At 40.6% G+C, this 19,130-nt stretch overlaps 1 protein-coding gene across 1 annotated transcript in view; it reads right to left on the bottom strand.

The window, feature by feature from the left end:
- Positions 1-584: 584 nt before the first annotated feature.
- Positions 585-19,130, bottom strand: part of LOC125295945 — a 44,786-nt gene continuing 26,240 nt past the window's right edge. Inside the window, exons 2-5 of the mRNA XM_048245527.1 lie at positions 2,117-2,378; positions 1,413-1,640; positions 1,101-1,144; positions 585-746 (exon numbers count right to left, since the gene is read on the bottom strand). Of these exons, the coding sequence (XP_048101484.1) occupies positions 615-746; positions 1,101-1,144; positions 1,413-1,640; positions 2,117-2,378 (666 nt within the window). The 3' untranslated portion in view covers positions 585-614. The remainder of the gene's footprint in view (positions 747-1,100; positions 1,145-1,412; positions 1,641-2,116; positions 2,379-19,130) is intronic.

The raw sequence follows: 19,130 nt of genomic DNA, 5'->3' as shown, positions 1-19,130 counted from the left end.
AAAAGGTTACAACCAATCAGATTTTGTTTTTGAGTGGTGTGGTGTATCTTGGGCAGTTCAGTGTTGCTAGTTTAGCACACTAGTAAACAATAGGCAAAGAATGGGATTCCCGCTAGCATGCTAGCTAGCTTTGTATGCTAAGCTAAGCGAAAATATGAACATTCAAATCATATGGCTTATTACGAAACAAAATGTTAATGTTTATCTGTGAAACAGTTTGTATGAATTACCCAAAATCCCCAGTTAATTCTCGTAAATTCCAATTAATTCCCATAATTTCCTTTAGACCGGGTCATTACCGGGGAGAGAAAACACACACTGCTGATGATGCCTCAGGGTCTGTTTCGCCCTGTCGAACTTATTTCCTGATAACCTGACCGGCGTTCTACACACTATCCCTTATAAACCTTTTTAATTACTTCTATTTAATTTATGTTATAATGTTGAACTTGAACTTTATTATTTATTACTAATAAATCATTTTATGAGAGAGTGTGTGAGGCTGTGTGCACTCTGACTGGGACTCAAATTCACACCCGGGACCCCGTGGTAGAGAAAGAGAGAGGGGGTCGGGGTGCTGAAGCTTTTTCAGGAAGTGTGTATTTTAAGAGGCCTCAGTCCAGATCCGTGGGAGTGTGTGGGGGCTGAGAGGCCTCCATAGGGATCAGTCTGTAAGTGACTTCAGTATGAAGACAGTCCAGGCCTCTTAAGGTCTTCTCACACTGATGGTACTTGCAAACATCCACCTTAACACACACACACACACACACCAGATACACAAACACACCACACACACAAAATAAGCGCACATGACTTACAGGACCGGGTACTACCGGGTACTACTGGGTACCCCCCCCCCAAAGACACATACAAACACACAGAACTGGAAATAAGGCAAAAGAAAAGAGAATTGCATTAATAGTAACATAATTAAAGATCGAAAATTGAATCAAATCGTGACCTTAAAAATAATCTAAAATGACAAGAACATTACATCTGATACACAGCACACACACAAAGAATCTGACTAATGTGAATGATACCTGACACCACACACACCCACACAAAGAATATGACATGACAATTCGAGTGAATTCTACCTGATATTCAGCTCCTGTTGCTTCCTCCTCCCTCTGACCTGTGCCTGAACATTAGGGTAGTTTAATCAGAATGTGTGTTTAATGTGTGTAATTTAATTCCATTTAAGATTCCCCATCTTAACTTCCCATGGTAAGTTTCTGGAAATTTACTGGAAATTTTCCACCCCTTTGCAACTCTAGTTGCAGCAGACCCAGGGTGTGCCCAAGTGTGTGTGTGCGTGTGTATGTTAAGTGTGTGTGATCACACACCTGTGTTGCAGCAGATTCTGTGTGCCCAGGTGTGAGGGTGTGTGTGTGTGTGAGATCACACACCTGTGTTGCAGCAGATTCTGTGTGCCCAGGTGAGGGCCAGCAGAGTGGAGAGCAGGCAGCCGGCGATCAGCAGCAGAGTCCAGGGCAGAGAGCAGCCGCCCTCTGGGACCGGGGGACAGGAGGGGTCAAACACCACCGGCACTGAATCTGGAGCACACACACACACACACACACACTCAGGATCAGGGGCCGGGGGACAGGAGGGGTCAAACACCACCGGCACTGAATCTGGAGCACACATACACACACACACACACTCAGGGCCGGGGGACAGGAGGGGTCAAACACCACCGGCACTGAAAACACGCAAGTGAACTGCGGTCGAACAGCTGCTGTTCGTTGCTCTCCAGGTTTCAAAAAGAATCTATAGCTGCAGCCCTTGAGTAATTCAACAACTATTTAACTTAACACATTAGCATTTGCTATACTGATAAAGTATACCTATTTGCTTCACCTTTTGTTGATCTTAATGGTTAAAACAACTACGCTTCTACGCTTGATTCAGATTTCTCTCGGCGCAGCTACCAGAAGAGTTACAAATTTGAGACAGGTTGCCCACGTCCCACCTCCGTGGTCAAGCTCAGTTTGAGGCTGCGCAGCACAACAAGCCGTCACTGGACAAGTGCTTCTAATTAACTTCACTCGTCTCCGTCGAAGTCTATGGGGTCGCTGTGTCCATTTATTTTACTGTCTATGGTACTCACCTGCAAGAGTGAGTCTAGTTTGTGTCCTCTGGAACATGTAGTCACACTTCTGGTCCTTCTCGACGAGCGCGAAGAAGTACAGGCACACGTCGGCGGAGGCGACGCCGGAGACGTGGAGGTCATAGCAGCCGTGGACGGCGCTCTTCTTGAAGCTGAACTTGCGGCTCTGCTGGACAAAGCGCGGCACCTGGGGAGGACACACCTGCAGCCACTGTGTGTAGGAGCCGGACGCACTCCCCGTCTCGCACCTCACAACCACGTCCTGTCCCGGCCACACACGCACGTCGTCCACTGCACCGCACACACACACACACACACACACACACCACCCCAGGCCTGAGGGGAGGAGAGCACAGCCAACAAACAGATATAACACACACACACCACACAATGTTACATGAACAAAACATAAATAAATAAACATAAACATAAGTAAACATACATAAATAAACATATATGGAATTAATATATATATATATATATATATATATATATATATATATATATATATATATATATATATATTATTTGGTATATAATATATACCAAACCAAAAACCAAAATCTTTTTTAATGAGTCCAGTACGTGAGTGCACTGAATTTTGTTGTATTACTGTGCAATGACAATAAATCTTTATTCTATTCTATTCTAATTATATTAAGTCTAAGAAAAATTATTGGCAGCCCTGGTTTAATGAAATATTTTAACAAACTTATATTTTAATTGCCAATCCCGGACAAATTGAGGGATAGTTAATAACCCAAGAACTTCACACAATTTCACATCTGTGAAATAAACCAACCAATTGCGCACAGCTTAAACAGGAGTCCAAAATGTCCCCAAAACAGGCCCCCAAAATGTAAATACTGACATATCTGCATGTACAGCAGTAATGACCAAACCTGACGAAAACCATCAAACCCTTCAAACACACACACACTCTTCTCTGGACACACAAACTCCACACATCAAACCCTTTAAACAGAGATGCTTTTAACTAGCAGATATCACTATGAAACTTCCCCAGTTGATAATGTATATATATGTGCACTGCGTGTCTCCATATAGAGAGCTGCATATAGCTACTTAAAGAATCTCCATATAGAGTACCGCATGGGGCTACTTAAAGAATCTCCATATAGAGTGCTGCATATGGGGCTATTTAAAGAATCTCCATATACTGTTTGCTTTTCCCAAATCACGGAAGTAACGTCAACGCAGCGGTATAGTAGCAGATAGTAGCATCCATCAGGCAAGTTTTATTTAAATAAACTCCTGGTATACTTACAAACTTTTCAATGCCTCGTTTTATGAGTAAAGGTCATAGTTGTACTACTGTAGAAGTTTCGTACCATTCAGGGCATTATTAGTGGGGTAATTTACGAGATAAAAGTTGGTACCATTACGACTGCAGAAACTCATTAGTTTCTGACAGCGCTACTCGACCAGGGTTCGACCAAGGGAAAACAGGTTCTGGGAGGGTGTTTGGCTCGGGGGTGAAATTACTCCGAACCATCGCTTTAAGAAGTCATTAAGGTTAATCATTCTATGTTGTTTTTTATGTCTTTAAAGTATTCTATGTACTTTACTTTTTTAACTACTGCTCTTTTATGTGCTATTACTGTTTGCTTTTGTTTATGTAAAGCACATTGAATGACAATGCTATATAAGCCCTTCCAGGAAGCGTAGCACTAATCCTGAAACCTGTAGTCATGGGCTCCGGAAAGGTACGAGGTCCAGCTCAGCTGTTCCTATTAGTCATACATGCCTTGCTAGCAGCCTTGCAACTGCCCAGCTTGAGTCTACGGTTGGCTTTGCATCCTGTTTATGTTGAAGTAGATTCAAAGCGGAAAAAACTACCTACCACCTGCAGTTTCACTATGAATACAAATGTAAGGTTAAAACAGTGCTCTGAGATGGACCTCTGTCTGCTGAAACAGCCCTGCAGGCTAAACTAGCACACACCCATTTGACAATTAGACAGTATTAGCCAATCAGAACACACTCATTTGACAATTAGACAGTATTAGCCAATCAGAACACACTCATTTGACAATTAGACAGTATTAGCCAATCAGAACACACTCATTTGACAATTAGACAGTATTAGCCAATCAGACCAGGCCATCGGGCTCCCTCTCCCACTATTCTCTTGTATCCAATTAATGTAGACACAGACTGCTGAGCAAATCCAACATTTGTTTTGCTGCAGTGGACCATCTTATTCTAAAAATTAGGATTTTTGTTTAGCTTCTGGTAATAGCGACACCAATAATTCACTACCATCCATTCTCTCATCTCATTTGGGGTGCCGGTGGTACCTGTGGAAGGTGACAGGATATTTACTAGGCCCATCACAAACCTTAGGAATGTCAATTGATAGAGTGCAGTATATGAGTGGTCTCCATCTTATTATGACCGCCCGCTGGCGGCGGTCATATAGGTTTAATCAGATTTTTTTTTTTTTTTTTTTTTTTTTTTTTTTTTTTTATGCCCAAATTTCCGTCAATGATTCCCGGGACACTGAAAGACGGGGTACACAAAAACTTGGTGGACATGTAACCCACATGGATAGCATGGAACCATCGTTTTTCGTTTTGATCTGTAGCCCCTCCGGCTGAATTGGACCCCGAAGGAGGTAGGGCAGACACAGTTTTCTGTGAATATCTCGAAAACCGTAGGGTTTAGGAGGACCATTTTTTTTGTATGTTGATCTCAAGGGGCCATGTCAGCCCATTCCATAACCACTCATTTCATGTATAAGCGCCACCTAGTTAAACACAAAAAAAAAAAAAAGGTGAGGTGGTGTAATTGAAGGTATCTGTGACCTAACATAGTCAAAACTGCACAAAATTGGAAGTGTAGGATCATTATGACACCCTATGTATGCCCGCCAAGTTTTGTGGAATTCCGTTCATGGGGGGCCACACAATAAATTAATTTATGTTACTATACACCAACTGGCCTGTAGGTGGCCGGAGACAGTTTTCTGTGAATATCTCGAGAACCGTAGGGCCTAGGAGGTCCACCTTTTTTTTTTTGTATGTTGGTCTTAAGGGGCATGTCAACCCATCCCATTACCACTTATTTCATGTATAAGCGCCACCTAGTTAAAAATTAAAAAGCAAAAAATGAGGTGTTTTTCATCTCAATATCTCTGGCTGACAAGGTCAAAACTGCACGAAATTAAAAGTGTAGGATCATTATGACACCCTCTGAATGCATGCCAAGTTTTGTGTACTTTTTTCGTTCATGGGGGGCCTTACAATAAAATAATTTATGTGTACATTTAGTGGCATACACCAACAAAGGATTCGGGACACTGAAAGACCGGGGTACACAAAACTTGGTGAGCATGTACCCCACATGGATAGCATGGAACCGTCATTTTTTATTTTTCATCTGCAGCCCCCGGCTGGACTGGACCCCCCCGAAGGAGGGTAGGGCAGACACAGTTCTCTGTGAATCTTTTATGGTATGTTGGTCTCAAGGGCCCACATCAACCTGGCTCATAATCACTCATTTGTGATTTGCCCCGGTAAAAAAATGAAAATCAGTAGGATTAAAAGAAAGCCAAAATAAATATTCATCATCATCATCATGGCTGCATTTTCAGTATTGGCGAGAAGTAGTCGTTTGTCCACTAGATGGCGCATCGTTGCAGTGAGGCGTAATTTTGTTGGAAGTTAAAAGTGGGTTGGAAAAAACAATGGGCGCTTCATACAAGGACTGTAATTTACATGCGAACATCTAATAAGGATAGGGGCGATGTTCACATGAAGTGTAATTCCCATTTCTTCTTGAAGCCGAAATAAATCTAAGGATGTTTCGGACATGCTTGGTTTTACTGCAGATGCGTTAATCTTGTAATATCAATAAGGACCTAGGTAATGTTACCGTTAAGCGTTGGTTGAGTGATGGAGGCATTTGATTGATTGCATTTGTAGAAAACTATAAATCTGCGGTTATACCAAACAAATTGATAGCAGCACTGTTTGTATCTTTCGACTGTCATTTATTGCCGCGTGCTACAAAATCATTCTGTGCAATGGAAGATTTACCAACGTTACACCGGTCTGATACAGTTTTGCCTATACATCGTGAGACTGAGGCGCCTGTTTATTTTGTTTTAAGTGCGTGCAGGGTGTGAGAGGGAATCGATGTGCTTTGATTACAGCTTGGTAGTTGTAGTCTGTGAAATTAAAAAGCATGTGTGTGAAGTATCAAACAATGACACCTTCATTTCATTATGGCTGCTTTAGCAAAACACCTTAAGCTACTGTGTAGTGGGTCCCATTTAGAAGTGGCTACTTCATTCGCGCTTTCCTTGACTCATGGAGCTGCGTGAATGTTATTACAACTTTTAAGCCCGATATGACAGTTTAAGTCCGCTTGATACTGTAAAGTAAGCCATTGGTTTCAAAGGAGATTTTTTATTTGTGTAAGCCAGCATAGCCTATTGACAATTTATGTTGTCAATAGGCCTACCTATAATCCTACCTGTAGCTTAGGGAAGCTAACAACTTTCTATTAGGATCTAGTTTGTTAGTTACCGTTTTGTCATAACTCCTGATGCATTTTTGCATTTAGAATAGCCAGGCGTGTATATCTCAATCGGGAAAATTTAAACAATATCGGGTTGCCTATGGACTAGGCTGGGTGAACCCAGCCTGATCTGCCCTTATTTATTTTTGATTTCTTAAAAGATTGAGCTTGGTCTGATGAAAGCCAGACTAGCCATGGACCTCAGTTAAACAATGCAAGGGAACATGAATCAGCCTATATTTGCACTAACAATAGCGGACAAAAGCTTTTCAACTTTGGCCCGTTAAAATGTGTATGAACAGTCTAGCGGCGCATTTCATCAAGGCCCATTTGGACATGTCAGTTATTTGCACCACTGGTTAGATGTAAAACAGCATTTAGTTTCAGACTAGGCTACTGTTACTTAATTTGTGCATTAACAATAACGTTTCAGACTACTGTTACTTAATTTGTGCATTGACAATAAAGTATTACATGAACTAAAGATGACTAAAATCTTATGTAGAAGAAGAAACATTCACAAAAATCCATCCATCCAAAAATGACCTTTGTTTTTGATAGCTGTTGAAAACGGCATGGAACTGACAGAGATGTTTTTGTTTATAAATACATAAAAAATAAATAAATAAATAACATTATGCTGATACCTTTTGCTTTTCCCAAATACAATGTAGCCTACAGGTGTAAGTGACCTTTCATCAATCCAGTTGCAATGGATGAACTGTGATGAACTGCCCTACTTGTGATTGTTTAGAGATTTTAAAGGTTTTATAACAATTCTACATCTTCTTTGGCTATTCTACAATCTATTCACCTTTTCAGCACCAGTAGGGTACTTTCTGTGCAGCCGCACACACACACTCAGGCATGCCAAACAAGCATACACAAAAGTTTCAAGAGTGGGGGATGGGTAAAATATGGAGACAAATTGAAGTGTGATTTATTTTCGCGGAACGGATGTACAGGACTGAGCGGCGGTCATATTTTGTACCGCTATGCGGTACATCTAGTTATAATTATAGTTGATGACCATCCTACAGTAATTGTGTAGCTCCTGCCTGACTAAGTAAGTACTGTGTCCACTGCTGATAATTCAGTATGCGGTTTGTGGTCTTTGATCAGCTATGATGATGAAACCACATTCATAGTTTAGGTACTTGGTATTGTTTATGTAATGGTTATCTTTTGTTGTTGATAACTCTGATTGTTTTGCTGTATATTATGGCACTTAGTGTGGTGTCTTTAATTATTTTCACTATGCTTATTATCCATTGTTTTGCTAACGTCGCTTTGGACAAAATCATCTGCAAAATATTATTAACATAGCTATCACATACAATACATGATGGATTAAAGTAGAACAATATAGTTATTTTACCTTAAAATAAACTCTTCAAAGTCATTTTTTTCTCAAATATTTTGAGAAGTTTGTTGTCATTTTATAAAGCATCCATATCTCAGCCCTACATAGTTAATGAAGGATGCTATGTAGTTTTAAAGGGAGAACAAATAGCCTTAGACATATTCAAGAATGGGTCATCTTGTACCATATATGAAGGATGTATTGCACTTATTAATTAATCAGCTAAAAATGATATTTTTTTATATAGTAACAGTATTACCCAGACTATGTTAGAGTAATATATCCTCAATATTCTTCAATCCTCTAATGATAAGACATACTGTACATATGTATATGGGACTATGCAACTGCGGCCAGTATGCAAATGTGATCCTCAATATTCTTCAATCCTCTGCGGCCAGTGTACAAATGTTATCCTCAGTATTCTTCAATCCTCTGATGATAAGACATATATGTATGCTGCTCATATGGGAAGCTAGTTTTGTACAGTGAGCAAGTGAGAAAATGTTTTTGTTTTTTAGATAGATAGATACTTTATTGATCCCCAAGGGGATATTCAAGGTCTCAGTTGCATACAGACATCACACCCAACATGCACGTACAGCAGAAAAATCATCTTTATCTCATCTTTATTATCAAATTAGATATGAAATCAACATGTGATTACAGTAAATTAAACTACAGCCTGGTAGATACACACTGCACTACACTGTTCTGAGCTGATACGATTTCTAAATGACAGTTCATAAATATGATCTGCATTATGGAGCCTAATGTCTTTTGGTGTGCATCCTGATGTCTGGAGGTCTCTGGAAAAAGTAGAAAATGTTACCAAAGAAGTTGTGAGAAGTTGACTTACAGAGACGCAAAGCTGCGCTGATGTCCTGTCTCCCCATGTTTGGGCGCAAAGCCACACTGATGTCCTGTCTCACCATGTTTGTGCGCCTGAGAGGAGAGAGGCAGACAGGGGCTCAACTCTGGCTCACTGCCACAGCACACTTCCGCTCAACCTGGCGAGAGAGTTGTGTTTGTACACAAGGCAAAGTGAAGACGTCCTCCAGAGCAGTCAGACAGAACACACACACAAACACACCACCACACACCCCTAGACGGCAGCCATTTCCCTCCAAGGGCTGTTTCATCTGTGAAGAGAGTCTGGGACCCCACTGAAACCAGAAATGTATTGTGTATGTAGTGTGTGTGTGTGTGTGTATGAAAGAAAGGGAGAGAGAGAGTATGTGTATGTATGCATGTAAAGCATATGTGTGTACAGTATGCACCATGTGTGTGTGAGTGTGATTAGAGGATAGATAGATAGATAGATACTTTATTGATCCCAAGGGGAAATTCAAGTTCTCAGTAGCATACAGACATCACACCCAACATGCACGGCACAGCAGAAAAAGTAATGTACATATAAGAAAACTCTACTGTACAATAGAGACAGTAGAAGATAAACATGATACTAAAATACTAAATAAACTAAATAAAATATCAGCATAGTGTGCTTAAGGATGATCAAGCATGACAGGGCAGGGACTGAGCCCGTAATTCAGTGTGCAGCTGAGGATGATCGCTTTCCCTGTCAAGGGTGCCATGGTCGTGGACCCCTCAACAGAAACAAGCAAGATGCAATATACAGTTGAAAGGGTGGGGATAGTAATATGGACATAAAAGAGAATAATGTATGATGTAGACAAGATAATATAACAAAACGATGTTAGTGCAAGAATAGGTTGAGGTAAAAGGGTTACAGTATTGGTCAAGTATTGAGTATAAGGTATTAAGCATCAAGTACGGCCACAGTCCAGGAGGGAGGGAGGGAGGGGGTTGTGCAAATGTGCTAATATAGCATGTAAACAGACTATGCAGAGAAGTCTATCTCTCCTCTACCCTTAAAGGAAGCATTGAATAGTTCAATGGCCCTGTAGACAAATGACTTCCTCAGTCTGTCAGTTGTGCATGACAGTGAGCGAAGTCTCCAGCTGATCAGGCTCTTCTGCTTTACAATAGTGCTGTGGAGTGGATGACATTCATTGTCCAAGATGCTGATCAGTTTGTTCATTATGAAAGAAAGGGAGAGAGAGAGTGTATGTGTGCGTGTCAGGGTGTGAAAACTGTCTTCCTGTTCTTGTGGTTTTCTCTGTCTTTTTTAAGTTAAGCGAGTAGATATGCGTATGCAAAGAAAGCATGTTTGTTTGGTTGTGTTAAGATACCTCACCACCCTGACCTATCTGTGGTTAATGTGTGCGAACACACACGGCACTTGGGTGTTAGACTTCTTGCTCATATGTGGATGTGAACACACACACACACACACACGGCAGTTGGGTGTTAGAATTCTTGCTCATATGTGGATGTGAACACACACACACACACACGACAGTTGGGTGTTAGACTTCTTGCTCATATGTGGATGTGAACACACACACACACACACACACACACACACGGCAGTTGGGTGTTAGACTTCTTGCTCATAATGTGGATGCTAACACACACACACACACACACACGGCAGTTGGGTGTTAGACTTCTTGCTCATGTGTGGATGTGAACACACACACACACACATACACACACACACACGGCAGTTGGGTGTTAGACTTCTTGCTCATATGTGGATGTGAACACACACACACACACACACACACACACGGCAGTTGGGTGTTAGACTTCTTGCTCATATGTGGATGTGAACACACACACACACACACACATACACACACACACGCGCATACACACACACACGGCAGTTGGGTGTTAGCTGTTTTGCTCATATACAGCGTGAGGAAAGTGCTACACAATCATCCTCCCCACCCACATGTTTCCTACCAGTCAGAGATCAAACTGGCCACTCAGCTACCAGTCCAAACCCCTAACCAGTAGGCCAGAGACGCTTCATTGGTGCATCCCTCATGTGTGAGTGTGTTATGTAGCCATGCTTACTCTGTGTGTGTATGTATATGTTGAAGTTAAATGTTAAATATTGAAGTTAAAGTTGAGTATTCAAAGCGACATGGACTTTCAACAGTGGGTATGTGTGAGTGTGTGTAGGCATGTTTGCGTTTGTGTGCAAGTTCACATGTTTGTGTGTGCGTGGGTGCTTTTGGAACAAATATACTCATTATGAATCTTTCTTCATGAGTATATTTGCGTGGTTATATGCACATTATTTTTTTTCCCAAAGCAAGCAAATTTCAATTAAGCACACAAATACAAACTAAACTTGTTCTAACAGTGGAAAATGGCATTTGACTTTAAAGGGACACCAGGCAAGCCTGATGCTTTTTCTCTACGAAACTCCCCCTCGCTCGGTCTGAAGCTCTTTTCCTTTTCTTTGCGTCTTCCATCAAGGGTTTTCGCTGCTTCTTCGCCGGCTCTGCCATTATACACACGTTTGCAACAATCTCTAGCGTTTCGTTAGCCTGCCTCTGTGCTGTAAACTGATCCTGCTTCGGTTGGCGGGTAGGATACACTGAACTTGCAAGTGAGATATTCTTCCTACAGGCAGTAGGGGCGGGCGAGAGAGCCTTCATTCGCCCCGTAATGAGTCATTTAACCATATACCGACTTAAGAAGATGAGTAATTAACACGAAAACGTTGCCTGGTGTCCCTTTAAAAGATGGTTTACGTTTTAGAAATATTAGAGTATGACACATTGTCCATCAGCCCAACATGTCAACATGGTGATGATATTTCACCAGTGCAGTGCAGTGTTATTGTTGGAGAGGGTTTTAGGATGGAGACCTCATCAGGTTAACTGAACTCTATGTGGTGATTCAGTGTTGTTGTTGGAGACGGTTTTAGGATGGAGACCTCTCATCAGAGGGGGATTCTAGAAAGGAGGGTTTAACAAACACTGAGATTTGTGTGTGTTTTTTGTGTGTGAGTGTGTTTGTATGTGTGGGTGCATGTGTGTGTGTTTGTATGTGTTTATGTGCGTGTTTGTGCGTGTCGTGTGTGTGTTTTTGTATGTGTGTGTGCGCATGTGTGCGTGTCTTTATGTATGTGTACATAAATAAAGCAAATCAGGGAACCACCTACTCTTTGCGATAAATGCCATGGGATCTTTAACAACCATGGTGAGTCAGGACCTCAATTTAACATTCATGCAAAGGAAAACATCTCCTGCAGAACAGTGTCCCTGTCACTGCGATAGGACATTGGGATTGATATTTGTTTGGTGGCTTTTGGCCACAGGGAAGAGTGCCACCTACTGGCCAGCCACCAACACCTCTTCCAGCAGGAACCTACTCTTCCAAGGAGGTTTCTTATCCAAGTACTAACTAAGCCTGCTTAGCTTCAGTAATTCAGCAAAGTTAGGGTATCTGCTGGTCTGGCTGCTGGCTAAAAACAAAAGGTGAAAGGCCTATAGGATTCTAACTGTCTCACTGAATTGCATTATGCACACTCAATTCTCACTGGTATCTGCTAGACAACAAGTACCAAAACATGATTAGTTCATAGATTTCACATGTAAAATACATTTTATACAACCCCACCCCCATCTTGCCTGTTCATAATTCTGAGAAATTCTTGAATTGTGTGCATGTGTGTGTTTATGTTTGTTTGTGTGTGTGTGTGTGCATGCGTGCATGTGCTTGTGGGTGTGTCTGTGTGTGTGCCTGTGCATGCATGCGTACATATGTCTACTGTGTGTGTATGTGTCATACGTATGATTACTGTGAATGTATGTGTGTGTGTGAATATCTGCACACGGTTCTTGAGATATTCACAGAAAACTGTGTCTGCCCTACCCTCCTTTTGGGGGGTCCAGTCCAGCAGGGGGGCTACAGATCAAAACTAAAAATTATGGTTCCATGCTATCCATGTGGGGCTACATTCCCACCAAGTTTCGTGTACCCCTAAAACCTATATGACCGCCACTACGCTGCGCGGCGGTCATAATAATAGCAACGTTTTTTAAGTTGACTATTTTAATTGCATGGTTATTTTTTGTCAACATACACTCACAACCTACTGTCATTAAAAGTGAGGCCTAAGCAAAATAGGCTACAAGGCTGTCTGTGCGTCACAAACACGACTGACCCCCTTACTCAACAGTTCACGATGATGACAATATTATTATTATTTTATGTTAACACGCTCAGTCAAAACCTCCCGTTGCAAATTGTGAAAAACATTGTTGTACAGGTCATAACAGACGGGATAATAAATTGCATAGGCTACGGTTTATATTTCATCGCTTTACACATACTGTTAGTTGTATTGATTAAAAACTGTAACAATAATAGTACATCGCCCAAAATGAATGACCTCCCTTGACAAGAGTTCGCGATAGTAAGAAATTGTCTACACTGATGCACGGAAAGAACACAGCCTACGCTTCTTCTCCGAATTCGCACATAGAGCTCACAATATCATATTCAAAAAAGTTAAACCGATTGGCCAACCTCATCAGCAGTCTCGATTGTGTCACTATAATACAACTTTTTAGACCGTTAGTCCTCCAGACAAGTTCTTTTTTTTTTAAGCAAACGCCCCAGGCCAATGAGACAAGCATGTAGCTACAACATAAACAAAGCGAAACTCATAGCTGACTTATCTTCTTGAGCGGTCACTGATTGAGACACAGAAAGTTCTCAAGAACACTATTAGGTCTTTAAACATTTACCATCACACACATTCATTCATCGGACCTAATATTTGTAGTTGCCTTAAAAAAAGGAAAAGAAAAGGTTATAGTCCCCCCCTCCCTCCTCCTATTTTTTTCTCATCGGATCTGCATCAATCTCAAATATGACATTTCTAAAATCAAATTGACGGAAATCCGTCGTACGATGGAGAACTTCAATCCTTGCTCATAGCGCATCTCGGCTTGTCCCCTGCACTCCGAAATCTGGCGCTAGTTAGCCGATGCTACCAACAGCTTTTTCAATGGGGGTGCCTCGGGCATCGGTCTAGCCATGCAAATAAATCACTGTTTTACACCATTTACAAGGCTCAACGCATCTTCACACTTCATTGGTAGACTTCTGAGGGCCCTGACATTTAAAACGAGACATTGAGAACTTTGAAAAAGCACTGGTAGTTTACTTACAAGACGATTTATAGACAGTATCTTCACAAAGTTTAGCGTTTGCAGCCATCTTGAATTTAGTCACAATAAGTCGAGTGACGAGTACAAATGAACAGGTATGATAAGGGATCAGATTCCAAAAAAAAATTCTGTGGAAATGCATGGATTCCAGTTGCTGCTACTGAAAGCAACTGGAATCCATGCATTTCCACAAAGGGATTGTGGATTAGAATAGAATAAAAAAAATCTTTAATGTAGGCTATCTAGCCTACACCATAGTGGACATTTGTCTTTGGCTCACCAGACATAGACAGATGGACAGACAACATCTCAGACACATCGTTAACACAAGTGCTTTTTCAGAATTCTGATATAGGTCTAATGGATAGGCTATAGGCCACTTCTATTTTTGGATGCTCTCTTAATGGTGTTGGTGTTTAAAACACATTTTTATTTAAAAAATTTCCAGATGATATTTGATGCTTCACATCTTATCACAAACGTGGAGACGAAATGGCCAGGGCCCCTCGTACACGATGCCAGGATGTAGCCGGGAATCTAATTTGAGCATTTCAACACATTTCAACAGGGTGCATTAGGCCTAAACCTTACTGGAATAGTAATAATAATTAATGTGTATGTTGTATCTTAATGTTATATGTGCAATTTACAGGAGAACTTTGATGGGTACTGGGGGATAGAGGATAGCCTTACGACACTCATCACCCCTAGCTTACCCTAATTCCGATGCTGGAGAGCAAACAAGGTTTCCTTGGCCCACAGCAGAACCCGCATTAAAACTAGAAAATTACATTTGGGATTCTCAAAGAGTCTATGGCCCACCCAATTTGTGACAAGGTAAGCTAGTTTAAGAAAGCATCATTCAAAGCAGTCAATACTTAATGTCCACAGACTTATTTAATAGTGCTTTTGACATTAATAGGCTTACGCATTTACACGGTCAGTTAGGCTATTCTCTGCCAAGCAAGGTCTCGTTCCTTGGCAGACGCTCAAGTATTGCTATTTTTTTTTATTACCGTTCTCCTCCGTTCACCATTCTCCTCCTCATAAGCCTCGAGGAAAACTTGCTACTCCGCCTCTGAAAAATACAGTGCTCTTCGTTTCGCCGGTTTCACTCATGGTTTCGACTCTCAATAGATGATATCTTTATAAGTTCGCCGTGAACTCGCACAACTCTAGGTTAACTAACACGGGGTTGATTGAACCAACTGGTAACTGGTGTTTTGGAACCAACAGCTCGGGTTTAGTCGCCACAGGTTCGATCGATAGCAGTGAACATAACTAGCCGTTCCCATTCACTTTCTGTTTACTGTGCTAACGTTAGCTAGCTAGCAAGCAAGCTTGGGTTAACAGGCAAAATGAAACTATTTATTTTGTGTCCAAAAGAGTGTTTCATTGGCATCACACCCAAGCAATGACAATAGTACACACAATTATATGAATATTTTGTTATGGCTTATTCAGAGAAAAGTTTATTTTTTGACGTGCCTAGGAGTCCAGAACTAGTGCCAGTTAAATAAACTAAACTAAATAAACAATAAATACTGATAAGAAATACACACTAAATACAGATAAAATAAATAGTACTAATAAATAAACAATAAATAAATAAATACTAATATAATAAATAAGCTAATTATCTAAATCTCAAACTAAATAATAAAGTGTGTGTGTGGGGTGGGGATGGGGTCGGTGACCTATAACTCAATTGTCATGAGCCCTAGCTACCTTATTTCCAAGGAGGAGACGGGACAATGGCAAAGCTAATGACTGGAGACCAAAGAAGAAAACTATTGGTTCTGGACAACTTCACTTAATAATGAGTGCTATCAATGCTATAGATGAGTTCCTCATGCCCAGAAACATGGAAAAACATATTTAGTTTATATTTCTATCACATTTAGATCCTAAGATACACCCATTTCTAATTTCGGGCCTAGAAATTTCATATCACAGTGCTACATGTGAATTACATAAGGGAGGGGTCCTGCTTCGCCCTGAAGGGACTTATTTTCCCAATAATGACCGGCGTTCTATACATTATCCCGCTTATTATACGGCTACTTGCCAAAACGAAAAAATAAACTCCACGACATGTCTCTGTACACTTATTTGTTACCATTTTGTCGTGGCTTTTGCTGAGAAACAAATAGTTCGCAACACACACTGAACTTGAATCAAACATTCTTTAGAACACAGCTGATCAACCGTCTGCTTTCACTTTTGAATGAAGTTCCAATGCAAGAAGTGACTGGACTACTTGCGGAGTGATATGAAAAACTTAAAGGAACCATATGTAAGATTGTGGCCAAAACTGGTAATGCAATCACTTTCAAAATACTGAAGAGCGGTGTATCCCCTCCCCCCTGACTCGAGGTTGCCAACCCGGATGGCAAAACACTACTGACTTTGTGATTAGTAGATAGGTGGAGGGTGGCGCCTCAGGCCAAAACACAACATGACATGACAAAACACAACATCAACATCAGTTGAGGGCTGCAACTTTTTAACACTTTTTAAATGACAATATCCTGGCCGGACTACTTGTCAGTGATATAAGTATTTGAAGTGAACATTATTTCTTAATGTCTAGTGACATATCAGGGCCATTTTATGATTAATTGAAATATTTTTCTTACATACGGTTCCTTTAAATCAGCAGCACAAAACCCGTTGCCATTGACAGTGGTAATTATATGTTTGCAGCGGTAATTACATGAAAATATTTTACTGTAGAACGTTGGGAAATCCCATTCAAGTCAATGGAGCGTTCTACTAGCATTGTGAAGAGCTGTATAATAAAGGATCATAGAAGTAGATGTCCATAAACCCCTGGCTTTATCAGTCATTTATATTGTCAAAAACAATTTATAGTGTAAAAACGTAACCATACATGGTAGACTTAAAACCAGCTACAGCTGTAATAAGCGATTGTATATGCTCATATAGAGGGCATTCAAGGGGCACCAACCTTGTTTTAAGATAGATGTGACTCTGCAAGGCGAAACCAGTCGTCTTGCACACAATGCTATTTTGAAAAATCCACGATAAACAAACGTACGGGTTAAAATGTCAAATTTCACATTTTTGCATAATTCGACAGTATACAGTCTACACTTTCATATTGTGAACAAATTTCACGGATAAACATACGTATTGACTGTAAAACCCTGACTTTATTTAGGTGAAGATTAAACACATTAGCAGTCATTACATTTGTCCACGCCGCTATAAGGTTTTACGGTAGAGCTAAAATGTAGCCTACTCATTAGGCTACTTGTTACTCAATGTGTAAGCTCTCTTATCATTCTTGGCAGATGTAACTGAATATGAATATGAAAGACTTGCCTTTCAGGGCACGAACGGTCAAAAGCATGAACTTTTAGAAATATCCTGGCGTCATTTTACGGACCAGGAGAAGTTTTCCATTGACGTAGCAGTAGCACATTTTAAGCCTACACAATCTGTGTACATAGAACTTCTTCTCCCCTTACTTCCCCCGAAATACATTGATTATATTCTATAGTGACATCTTATGACCGTCCCTGGTATTAACTAGGGGGCAGAAAAAGACACTCACTTGGTTGATAAAACTGGACATAATCAGTCATCCACTTCAAAGTCACGCTACCGTAAGGCTAATATTAGCTGTGCTAACACTATCGCACATGACAATTTACTTAAAATTTTACTTTTTTTTGCAATACCCTCAATATACGTATCGTTGAAAAGCTTAGTCAATGGCCGTTCATGTGAGCACACCCCAGAGGAAAGAAAATGTTAAAATGAGAGCTCCTCTCTTTCTCAATTGTTTCTCCTAGACAATAATGAGATCACAGTGACATAAAAATGAGATTATTGCTTTTGTCTCCCGCTTCTCAGGTTTGTCTCTGGAGCAAAAGAGTTAAGTTATCTCAGTGTAGACTCCCTTTAATATACAAATGAGATCTCATCAATATTTTAAATAATGCTCAGTGTTGTCTAATTTATACATCTCATATTTTACTCAGGCTGATCCACCAGAGAGCTCTCTCTGTAAACTCATGCAATTCTCATTTCAGATCTTTTTTGGTAAATCTCAGATTAGGCTCCATCAGTTCTGTAAAAGAGATCTCTTCACAAGCTTGAACCGTTCTCATTCTAGTCATCTCAGTTTAGTCCTTTTTGATTTACAAAAGAGATCTCAGCAAAGGCTTATACAATACTCAGACTTGCTCAATTTATATATCTCATATTTTACTCAGGCTTATCCATCAGAGAGCTCTCTAAGTGAACTAATGTAATGCTCATCCAGACCTATTTGTTTTATAAATTAGTCTGATCTGTAAGAGCTCTAGCTGTTGTACAACAATTCTCAAATGATTTTCATTGGCTTATTTGTTTTAATTGCACATATTTTCAAGTTCACATTTGCAAACAGTAGGCCTAACCATGTGATGTGACCACCACACATGACGATGCTCTGACAGACCTCTGAAGTTCGCCTACAAAAAAAGCTACCATCTATGCCCATATAAGGAGATCACCTGTTAAATTCTCGCGCAGGGAGACGACGAAATCGGAGACGCAGACGGTTTCCTGAACGCACTTTTGTCTTCAACCTTCGAGTAGATGTTATAATCAATGGTACGTGAAGGCGGCACAATTTGATTTTTGCTACCCCAGAGCTAACTTGCGACTTGTTAGCAAGTTAGAGAAATCAAGTTAGACTCCAGAGGTCTATGATGGTCGGACGTGACAAACTTCGGCGTGCAGAAGACTCCTACCAGAAAATGCAGTCTAGATTTGGCGCCCAGTGAAACCAAGTGAAACGGTGTGTGGGTATGAAGGATTGTGCAGAACTTGCCACCACGAAAACTCAGAGAAGGTACATTAACATTTTGGTAATTTGCTAACATTCTTGCATATTTTTAGACTCAATATATCATTGAACAACCTGACGAAGCAGCACATAAAGTTAGCTAGCTAGTTAATGTTAGGTACTTGTAAGTTACATCACTGGCTGTGCCGCTTGAATATAAAGCTAACGTTAGACAATTTA

The sequence above is a fragment of the Alosa alosa genome, chromosome 6, assembly GCF_017589495.1.
Source record: "Alosa alosa isolate M-15738 ecotype Scorff River chromosome 6, AALO_Geno_1.1, whole genome shotgun sequence".
NCBI classification, from domain to species: domain Eukaryota; kingdom Metazoa; phylum Chordata; class Actinopteri; order Clupeiformes; family Clupeidae; genus Alosa; species Alosa alosa.
The sequence above is the reverse complement of the archived record's forward strand: the minus strand, read 5'-3'. Positions and strand labels throughout refer to the sequence as shown.